The sequence below is a fragment of the Budorcas taxicolor genome, chromosome 11 (genome assembly GCF_023091745.1).
Source record: "Budorcas taxicolor isolate Tak-1 chromosome 11, Takin1.1, whole genome shotgun sequence".
NCBI classification, from domain to species: Eukaryota; Metazoa; Chordata; class Mammalia; order Artiodactyla; family Bovidae; genus Budorcas; species Budorcas taxicolor.
In genome coordinates, this window is record NC_068920.1 from 103,913,204 (window position 1) to 103,924,589 (window position 11,386).

Here is an 11,386-nt window from a genome sequence, read left to right on the forward strand (position 1 = left end):
GAGGCACAGATGTCCAGGAGAAGATGCTGTATCTAGTCCGTTTCCATGGCCACCAGTGTGGAGCCCCGAGCAAGCACATCTGGCCCAATTTTAACACTTGGGCCGGGGGGGGGCAGCCTCAGATGGACGGCAGAGGCTGCCATGTGAGAACACTGGACAGAAGGACTCTTCTGGGGACCCAGGTTCACTAACCACATTTCCATAATGTTGGTTTCACCATTGAATGCAGAGCGCTTCCAATGCAGGAAGACCCCACAGCCCCACCTCCCCAGCACAGGGCAGGTCATCGTGTCACCCTGGCCTCTGAGGTGAGTGGCTGCCCCTGGCTCCGGCCCTGAGCGACAGCAGGCCACTCTCACCTGCCCCTCAGGTGGGAAAGGAAGACTTTTTTCCCTCAGCCCTCGCTCCACATCTGCCCCTTCTGTTCCACCAGGAAATTCTCCCACCCACCTGCCTCTTTCACTACGTGGTAAAGACTGCAGGAAGTATCCTGGCATCTCCCCAGTTGCATCCTGGTGAGGTGGAAACGATGGGAAAGAATCTGAACCCAGCTCATACCTCGCCTTCCCGCCCTGTGGAGAGGGGCTCATAGCCCCAGCCCTCCACCTAGCATGGCCCCAGAAGAGCCCAAGTTCCTACACTCCTCTGGGTCTGCAAAGAGTGGAGGCAACCACAGCGCCCAGATCGCTGAGTCGTCACAAGGACTGGTGGATTGAGTCGAATTTGTTGCTTTTGTATGAAACTTTTTCCCAAAGAATTACTTATTAAGTGAATTAATGAGCCGAGCAGTGTCAGGCTCCTAAGTAAAATGGCCGAGGATGACCCTCTGTCTCCAGCTCCCCTGGAGCCTCCTGTCCAGCTGGTCACTGACCCTCACTGGCCCTGATCACCTCCCTCCAGGACCAAGTCAGCTCCATGCACCTTGGGGCCCCAGGCCTTCAAGCCCACACTCCCTTTCCACTTGGCCAGCCCTCCGGGGGGTAGGGCTTCCAGAAATGTCCTCCCAACTCCTCCAACCTCCCCAGCCTCTGTGGTTCAGGCCAGCACTGCCCACAGCCAGTGTCTGCACCACCTGAGGACTTTGACAAGCCAACGCTGGGCTGCATCCAGATCGAATGCATCAAGACCTCTGGGCTGGGGCCACGCTGCAGTGTTTATAGGACTTCAATGTGTCACCCAAGTCCAGGAGCACCAGGTTCATAAAAGACCATGGCTGCAATCCTTTCAAGGACAGTTTCTTCCATAGAATAAAGACATCATCTATAGAATGCAAAGAGAGCTCACTGACTTTTTTTTAAAACCTAAATTAATCCATCTAGAGTATAAAACACACACATCACAAAACATCTCCATTGCATCTGACATTTTTCAGCTGGCACCCCACTTGGTCTCTTGAAACACCCACACTCTGAGCTCCAGGGGGTCAGAGACCAGACCCTGGCCTCTGCGAGGCCACAGAGCCACATGGATGCCTGGAGGAGCCTTGCAGCCCTCCTCCCCCAGGGATGCTGGTAGGAGGCACAGAGCAGACATTTGGAGCAGTGACCTGGGCTCCCATTTGTGTCTGTCGCTACAGGAGGGGGCCTGCCTCCTGGCCTGTGAGGAGCTGCGGGAACCCCTGGGCTGAAGAGCAGATGACTGTCAACATGAATATTAATAGCAGCATAATTAACAACTGAGGTTGTCTGCCAGACGCTTGACTCTGATTAAAAAGAGTCCAGGAGCCAAGGCCCAGAGGGGCACACGGTTCTCTCAGCGTTGGACGGAGAGGTCTGAACGGTCAGGTGGGTGACGGCCAGGGCAGCGCTCAGCCCAGCTGCTGGGCCCACTCCCCCCACCCGCAGAGACCCAAGCCCCCACCCCACACACCCCCACCCCCCGACCCCTGCATGAATAAGGAAGGGACTGGGAGCTGAAGCTGGAATGTGCGGATGGGTCTCAGACCAGCACTCACCTGAGCACAGCCTGCTCCACGGAGAACAGAAACAGGACTTCTGTTTTGTGTCAGAGTCACCAATCAGAACTGTTCCACAGCTGTAAATTCACCTAAAATAAGCTTCTAAACCACCATGGCCGCCGTCACTACAAATATCTGAGACTCAGGAGGACACCAACTGTTCTGTGAACAGCCACCCAACTGTCCACAGGCAGCAGCTTCAGACTGGTTCGCATCCTGCCTCCCCCATCCCAGATGCAAGCTTTAGCCTGAGACACCATTCCTTGCACACTTTTAAACGCTGTGGTTTCTGCCTGACTAATGCCGTCTTTAATTATACATCATCGAGCACCTTGCTGGATCTAATGGGGTCTATTATTCATCAAAACGGCCCCATCAGCAACCGCAGTCCCCAGAGCCAATTACTCAAGCCTCCCTCCGGGTTTCACAAGTGCCCGCCCGCCCCTGCCGACGCCTGCACACACCTCAAGCCCCAGCCTCTCACTAATCGGCCCAGAAGACCCGACCGCATGACGCCAGCTTTCCACTGATCCCATGAAGCCCAGTGACAACTGGCGGCTCTCGGGCAGCCACACATCCAGGTCCTTCATGCCATGCACTCTGCCCGGGCAGCACCCAGAAGGCCAGCGCTGCCCAAGCCCTGTGGCAGCTGGTAGCAGAGCCAGAGGGGCCTGCCGGGACTGGACACAGCGTGGGCTCAGACAGGTCTTTCCTGCCACCACTGGACAGTTCAGTCCAGCTGGATGGGCTTTCTTAGCACATGACTCACTGTGAGGAAACTAAAGGTCACCAGAAGTCAGCTAGTCCCCAAACTTTCATTCAAAGGGATGAAATGCCAACCAAATTAATAATGGTAAGTGTGTAACGTATAAAAATGACACATATATGTTCATACTTCCTATATATTAGTATATGTGTGTTTCTTGTTGTTCAGTCACTAAGTCATGTCCAACTCTTTGCAGCCCCATTGACTGCAGCCCACCAGGCTTCTCTGACCTTCACTGTCTCCCTGAGTTTGCTCAAACTCATGTCCACTGAGTCAGTGACACCATCCAACCAGCTCATCCTCTGTCACCCTCTTTTCTCCTGCCTTAAATCTTTCCCAGGATCAGGGTCTTTTCTAATGAGTCAACTCTTCGCATCAGGTGGCTAAAGTATTGGAGTTTCAGCTTCAGCATCAGTCCTTCCAATGAATATTCAAGGTTGATTTCCTTTAGGATGGACTGGTTTGATCTCCTTGCTGTCCAAGGGACTCTCAAGAGTCTTCTCCAGCACCACATTTCCAAAGCATTAATTCTTCGATGCCCAGCTTCTTCATGGTCCAATAGTCACATCCGTATCTGACAAGTGGAAAAATCATAGCTTTGACTATACAGAACTTTGTTGGCAAAATGATGTCTCTGCTTTTTAGTACATTGTCTAGGTTTGTCATAGCTTCTCTTCCAAGGAGTAAGCGCCTTTTATGTGCATGTATATGGGCTTCCCTGGTGGCTCAGAGGTTAAAGCGTCTGCCTGGAATGCTGGAGACTCAGGTTTGATCCCTGGGTTGGGAAGATCCCCTGGAGAAGGAAATGGCAACCCACTCCAGTACTCTTGCCTGGAGAATCCCATGGAGGGAGGAGCCTGGTAGGCTACAGTCCATGGGGTCGCAAAGAGTCGGACTCGACTGAGTGACTTCACTATATACATCAATCCATTTACATATATTGAAATATATTTGTCACTGAGTGAGAATGAACAGGTCAGGCTCTAATTCCAGACGATTTACCTAAACAACCGATGATTTACCTGTCATACTTGTAAGAGAAACTCAAGTTACTAAACCAAGTGCCCTAATACCTAGAAGCAGAAAGATAAAACTGGAAAGCTCACTCAGTGGACAATTAAGAAGTAAATCACTTTTGAAAGCACTGGGAACTGTGACGGTGTGAGACCTCGTACGTTCGACCCTCTTGAATAATTGATGCTGCATCTTTCTCGGGCCCCTTTATGGGGCTATGTTTAGAATTCCATTTAGTGCAGCAAGATTTTCACTCAACGTGACTCAGATGTGTTGACCAAGCAGCAGATGAAAAATAACAAATACACAAAGAGCATTTCTTTGCTGTCCAAGTACTGTAGCTTGTCCCGGGCTGGCCGGCGCAAGTGGACTGGGTTCTGCCTGCAGCATGCTGTCCATGTAGCAGCTCACTGGGCTTGCTGGGCTCCAGTCCTCCCATCGGAGCTGGATCCGGCTCGAAGGAGCAGCAGCCTATGAGGAGACTCTGAGTCACGCTGCTGCTTCCCCTGCTCTTTTTAGTCCAGTTTCGAGTGCAGGGAGAAGGGAGCCACACCACACTTCTTAAACCATTCACCGCAGCCACCACCTCTCTGACACTCTCACATTTCAAGGTGAATTAGAATTCCAACAGGACAGACATCACACGTGCATCAAGGACATCGGACTGGAAGATCTTCCAAGGAAGGCAGATCAGATACAAAGTGACCTTGGTCTCTTCGAGCACCATAAAGTTAGAGCATTTCCCCAACTGAATCCTGCTGATGTTTTATTCCAAAAATGTACCTCGAAAAAAAGCATATTAACTGCGAAAATAAAGGTTAAATACAGACTGAAGTGAAATGCACACTTGAAACAGCTCTATAATTGAGACTCAATCTCATCCTGCTCCAGCGAGCCCGCGGGCTCTTACGGGCTGGATGAGGGAACAACGGGGGTAAGTCTGTTCTGTAGAGGCAGGAGGTGTAGATGAGCCCCCCACCACTTCCTGCACAGGTGGGAGGTATAGACGAGACCCCCGACTCCTCTCCCCCCATCCCACTACCCCCATCCTGCAGAGGAGGAAGCTGTGCCCCTTCCCTCTCAGCAGAGCCCCAAGCAGCAACTCAGCACCCAGCAGGGTTATTAAGCTGCCTTCCCTAAAACAGATGACCTTCTGGGCTGTTTTTCTGTTCAATGAAGCTTGTAAGGATCAAGAATGCTACCTCAATAACAGATAAAAGTTGGAGGCAATTTAAAGGTGAAACAGATTCAAGCCCTTAGATGCTCCTCAACACTCAGCATTTCAGTCATGGGAACTGGATTTGAACCGACTTTGAACCTAGAGGTACAACATGTATGAGATACATACACACACACATAACTTAGGACACCATATTCTGACTCCACTAGCAGTCAGGTGGACCCGGGGAGCGCACCTCAGTGGTGATTTGAGGTTTCAAGATGTGTGCGGGTGATGGTACCCAGCCGACAGCCCCTGGGTTGTGTTGGTCCCCACCTGCATCACCTCCTTCACCCACTAATGTAGACAGGCTCTCCCCTGCACAAATGCAAAGGCCCAGAAGAGCCAAGCCATCTGCCCAGGGATGAACACACCCATCCTCAGTGCCAGTCCTGGTTGTCCACCAAGTCCCCACCCACCCTCCTCACATGGCCCTCAGGAGCCCAGAGACCCGCCAATACCTGAGGTGGGGTGGTAGGGCGCAGGCCAGGGGGAGGTGGGCCTGGGTCCCAAACCCTGAGGAGCAGGACTCCAGTCCTCAGGGATGGGGTGTGGGGGTGTGTGGTGTGGGGGGTTGTGGTGGGGGGTGGCCAAGTTGGGTCTGCTCCCTGACCTGAACAGTGAACACCTGGGCTCTCACAGTGTCACGGTGCCCCTGCATCTGCTTTGAGACCCCTGGTATCATCCCAGGATGGTGACAGAACAGGATGGACAAAGATACATCCCTGAGGACAGAACGGAGCCCTGGACAGACCCCAGGTGCCCGGGCCTCCACACTTACAGCCGCCAGCAACCTGTCCCCAGAGCCATGGCCAACATGAAACTCTGCCACTGGGAACCCCACCAGCACCAAACTCTGCACAGGCCCGCCCACAGGGCCCAAAACACCTTCAGGTGTGGGCAGAGTGGCCTCAGGACCCAACCGCCTGGTTTGGGACCAGAGTCTCTAATTGACTGGGTCTGTGATAGTTAGAGGTGGCTAATCAGGAAGCCAGTAGGCCGGTGTGTCCAGAGTTCATCTCCAAGGTCAGTTTCCATTTGCTAAGAAGCAGCCTCACTGAGCTGAGGTTGGAAAGCAAGGAGACACACTTACACCACCCGGCCCACCTGCACACAGCAGGCACTCAATAATGGCCACGTGTCCCAGAGGAGCTGGTTCTGCACCCAGGGCCCTTCTAAAAACATGTCCCGAAGGACTTGGCAAGACTCTTCCAACACAAAGGCTGGCGTCTGCCCTGGAGACACAGTGACCGCGGTCACCACTGCCTGCCGTCCTGGGAGCAGCCCAGCTTGCATAACCTCCAGGTCCCTTCTCTGGAGCCCCTGTGACACCCTAGAAAAAGCCACAGCCTCCCTCCCTTAGGACACAGTCATGTCCTAGCCCTAACCTTCCACAGGACGGCCAACGTGTCCACCCCATAGAGGGCTGCACCTGACTGGCCACTGTCCAGGTCAACACTCCTGCTGGGGAGGCCGGTGCTCACCAGGAGTCCACTGTCTGGATTCTCAAGCATGTTTATGCAAGCGTGCTTGTATACTTACAACTCTAATTAAATAATAGGTAAACCAAAGAAATCTAAGTGCAGAAAAAGTCACTTCTTGGAAAACCAAGGTGATGACTTAGGAAAGACTTATCAAAGAGAGATGGCTTTAAAACTGTCACTTGGCAGGAACAAAAACAGAACACATTCAGGGGGAATTATTTAAAATCTGAAAGGTGCTCCACTCAGATTATTTTGAGTCTCTTAGTCCTCAGTCGGAGAAGGCAATGGCACCCCACTCCAGTACTCTTGCCTGGAAAATTCCATGGACGGAGGAGCCTGGTAGGCTGCAGTCCATGGTGTTGCTACTAGTCGGACACAACTGAGCGGCTTCACTTTCCCTTTTCACTTTCATGGCAACCCACTCTAGTGTTCTTGCCTGGAGAATCCCAGGGACGGGGGGAGCCTGGTGGGCTGCCGTCTATGGGGTCGCAGAGTTGGACACGACTGAAGCAACACAGCAGCAGCAACAGTCCTCAGTCCATTTGAAAGAAACAAATAGGAAACCATAAATTGTGACTGTGGCTTAAACTAGAAAGGCAAGTTAGAACCCAGAGAACACTTAAAGTCTGCATCCAAAATATGGTGAATTACTGTATGTGTGTGTTTATAAGATAAAATAGCAAATAGACATCATTGGTATGGTTCATTTCGCTGCTCCCATTACTGGGTTGCTCCCATTACCCGGACTCCATCCAGAGATACTGCTGGCCAAGAGATAACACAGGTTTCCAGCTTGAACAGCCCCAAGTACCTGCAGGCAAACTAGTCAGACTCTAGCACTATGTTTTCCATCAGCAAGAGCCTTAGCCAAACCCTCCATAGGCCTTTAACTGTGATAATGCCCTTCCTTTAACCACCACAAAGTTCTGGCCAAAACCTGCCTGGCGCCCCCAGGAACCTCCTGAGAGTAGAATGGCTCTGGGCCCTAATGTCAGCTCCATCGGGGACACGCCTACCTGGTCACCCAGGATGGTGCCTGCACAGTGCAGGTGTATGCCAAATACAAGCAAGGGATTTTCCAAAAAAATCACTCAGAAAAAGACTGCAGTTGTCTGATATCTGTGCCCTACTCATTCACATTAAAAAGTACTTTCTGAATTACTCAACTGGGAACCACAAAACCCTCTCAGGAAGACCAGTGGCCCTAAAAACCTCCATCAATTCAGTTAGGGTGTTTGAGGGGTCACCTTGCAAAACTATAAAACAGAAAAAAAAAAAAAAAAAAAACTTAAGCTGAGAAACTCAGCAATTGCAGTGGCAGCACATCCCACAGGCTAAGGCGACTCTGATAGCCACACAGGATGGTGGCATCTGACAGCCATGGATGGTGGGCACCAAAACCAGAGTGTAAGAGCTCCAGGGCAGCAGATTTAACTCATTTCTAACACCTTGTCCCAGGCAGCACAGGTGAATGCAGACCCCCACCCACCAGGCTGGACGGTCCGAGTACCTCCAGTGAAAACTGCAAGTGAGGGTTTGGAAAGTGCTCCCAGAACCAAATGGAGTTAAGTCCATTCCAGCATCTACCTGTCACTAAATTAACAGACATCTAAGCAGATACCTGCTAATCCACCCACCTAATAAAACATCCACACTTCCCTGGGGACCCAAAGGAAAGTTGGAGGAGCTTCTCACTAGAAAATGGGACTGTCTTATATTTAATCACCTACTACTAAGGCATACATAGTACCCACTGATGACAAGTGCCCATCTATGAAACAGCACACGGCAACACCCGGGTCCAGACTTATTCCAGTGGACAGTCAAGTACCAGAGCCTACTTGGAAGTGATGCTCAGCTTAAGGTTTTGCCTGCGACACTCACAGGGCTGCTAACAGTCCTCTATGCAGGACATCTGGTTGCCCAAGAAGACACCCGGCGATCAACCAGTGGCTAAAAGGATAGATGATACTACAGTCCACATGGACGCTACTCTTTCTTTCCTCTCTGAAAATGATCAAATGTAATATCAGATTTAATTCGGACCCTTCCTAAGACACTAGCTTAGTCTTGGTGAGGGGGACCTGAAAGAAAGGACTGAGCTCACACAGGTAAAACAGGAAAATGAAAAAGGGAAATGTGTTCCAGAGTCTGCTGGGTTCAGACAGACCTGGACAGAATCTGTTTGCTGCACGTATCCAGACAGAAAGTCAGTTCATCATCCCCAACCCCAGGCGACAAAAAATTAATTCTTTGGAACTAAGTGTCATCACTAAAAATTATACGTTCAGCCCCTTCACAAATGTCTTTAACTGCTGCAAGTGCCATGGATTCCAGGAGCTGCCTCAAGGCCTCCCACCCTCCTGATCAGACTCCATTCACAAAACGTCCTCACTAGAAGCATCATTCAAAAATCATTTCATTCTCTGAGCCAGAGGAGTTAACCCACTTGTTTCGTAAAAAAGGGGCCTTCAGTTATAATACCTTAGACAATAACAGCAAGGCAGGAAAGAAAAGTTTGAAAATCTGTAACAAGAATACTTATAACTGGATTTAATCACAATTAAAAACCAAATTAATTAACACAATCAGGCTTCCCTGGTGGCTCAGCAGTAAAGACTGCCTGCAATGCAGGAGACACAGAAGATGCCGGTTCCATCCCTGGGTCGGGAAGATCCCCTTGAGGAGGGCATGGCAACCCACTCCAGTATTCTTGCCTGGAGAATCCCATGGACAGAGGAGCCTGGTGGGCTACAGTCCCTGGGGTCGCAAAGAGTCAGACATGACTGAAACAACTGCACATGCATGCAATTAATATCCTCAATTCTCCTTCAGCAGTGATCCCATTATAAATATTCCTTGACTATTCTTGACTTGAGAATGGTCATTCCCCCTGATTAATAGGAAAAACCCAGTTTGGCAAAGTTTGACTTTTAACTCCAAAGCTTAACTACCCAAGGGCTTAAGTTCCTAACCTCAGAGACACTGCAGTGCTGAGCAATTCGGTGGAGACCTTCCCTCACTGCAGTACTTCAGATATAAGAAGGATTCATTAAATGGCTTCTGCACCACCACACCTTTAAAAGGTCAAAACCAGAGGGGTATGGCTGTGCTTTCTAAAGTGAATATTTGTAACAGATCAACAATCCTTTTAAGCTTTTCCACATTTAAACAAAACACGAAAACAAGTGCTTTCTCATCTCTCACTTAAACCAGCATCCCATGGATTGGCTTCCCCCAGCCACAGAGCCCAAGGTGGCCGTGGTGTGAAATGACACACTCTGAGTAGCTCTTGAAACAAAACCGCCAGAACCCTCCAGATACCGTCTTTGAAACAGAAGCAGTCCACACTGTATAACGGAGCTGCACCAAAGGCAAAAGGAGAAAAACCCTCAAATAACAACCCAGTGGGAACATGGCAGGCCTGAGATCCCAGGACAGGACCCGGGCTGCCAGACAGGCCCCGTCCACCAAGGGCTGAGGCAGACATTCCTGGGCTCCAGGTTGACTTCTTCCCTCCTGCTAAAGGGGTTTGCAGTGTGTGTTCTCCTCACCCAGGCGCACACTGGCCTCTGGCAGACTCCCCCTTGCCAGACACCAGGCAGGAGGCCCCCTCCCCCTCCCAGCAGCCAGGACCTGGGAAATCAGCAGACACTAACTTCAGTCCAGGTGGGCAAGGGTGTACAGAGGGTTAATCTGGGGTCCAGGAGAAGAAGACTATGTTCAGAGAGACCAAAGGCCCAGCAAAGTTACAGGGGGAGAAACAGGTCCAGTCCAGCAAGGGACTGGATGGGGACAGGGGCAGGGAGTCCTGGCCACACCAAGTGGTAGGGGGGGGGGGCACTGACACACAAGCACAGGCCACATAACAAGTGCAGGTGGGCACAGGGATTCCAGAGGGAGAGGATGGACGTCAAGTCACAAGGAGAAGTTGGAAGGGGGTGGGATGGGAAAACCGTGATGCCCCAGAGTTGGCAAGTGGGACCCGGAGTGTTACACCTACGGAGTCGATGGAGGGAAGCCAGTCGAGAAAGAAGCACAAGGTGAAGGCCATCGCGGAACACCTCTGGTCCCCTGCCCCTCCGCACTGCCCCCGGCCCCCAACACACACACAACTCGGAGAAGGGCACACCCACCTTTGCTGGGGGCGCGCTCCTGCTGGTCGCCAGCTCGCGCAAGCTGGAGGTGGCGCCGGTAGCCGCGGGGAGGAGGACTGGGGATCCAGGGGAGCTGCCCCCGCCACCCGCGAGGGCCGAGGCCGCCCCCGAAGCGGGGCTGGGGCCCGGGCCAGGACGCGCGGGCGGACTGCTGCCGGGGCTGGCGCCAGCGCGGGGCCGCTGGCGGATGCCGTCCAGCAGGCGCACCAGCAGGATGTTGGCGGGCAGCTCGTCCACGCCGCAGCCCACCAGGATGCGGCACTCAGGGCAGCGCAGCTCGCGACGCGAGCTCACGATGCTCTCCAGGCAGCGGCGGCAGAAGGTGTGCTGGCAGGGCAGCACCTTGGCCGTCGTGTCCAGGCGTTCCAGGCACACGGAGCACTCCAGCAGGTCCAGCAGCGACGACTCGTCCATGTCCCCGCCCAGCCTGTCGCCGTCGTCTTCTCTCTGCGCCGCGGCGGCCGCCCGGGATGCGCACAGCCTGGGCGCTCCGAGCAGCATGGGGGCGGCGCCGGCGGCGACCGCGCGCACCTCTAGGTCCCGGGGCCGTTGCGGGCGCTGCCGCGGGCAGTGGGAGCCAGGGTCGCGCCTGGACGGCCGCTTGGGGACCGGGCTACACCGCGACTTCCTTCCCTGAGGCTGGCAGCGCCAAGGGGTGCCAATCGGCCTGCGCGGCAGGGACCGGAGCTCCGAGTCCCGCAAGCCCCCTCCGGACCGCCGAGCCCACCCAGTGCTTCGGAGCGCAGCGCCCGCAGATGCAGGCTACACCTGTCCCTCCTTTGCGAGTCC

General features: G+C 52.9%; 1 protein-coding gene across 1 annotated transcript in view; it reads right to left on the minus strand.

The window, feature by feature from the left end:
* SH3RF3 (SH3 domain containing ring finger 3) overlaps nucleotides 1–11,098 on the minus strand; it is a 160,410-nt gene extending 149,312 nt beyond the window's left edge. Inside the window, exon 1 of the mRNA XM_052648940.1 lies at nucleotides 10,577–11,098. Within this exon, the coding sequence (XP_052504900.1) occupies nucleotides 10,577–11,098 (522 nt within the window). The remainder of the gene's footprint in view (nucleotides 1–10,576) is intronic.
* Nucleotides 11,099–11,386: the final 288 nt, after the last annotated feature.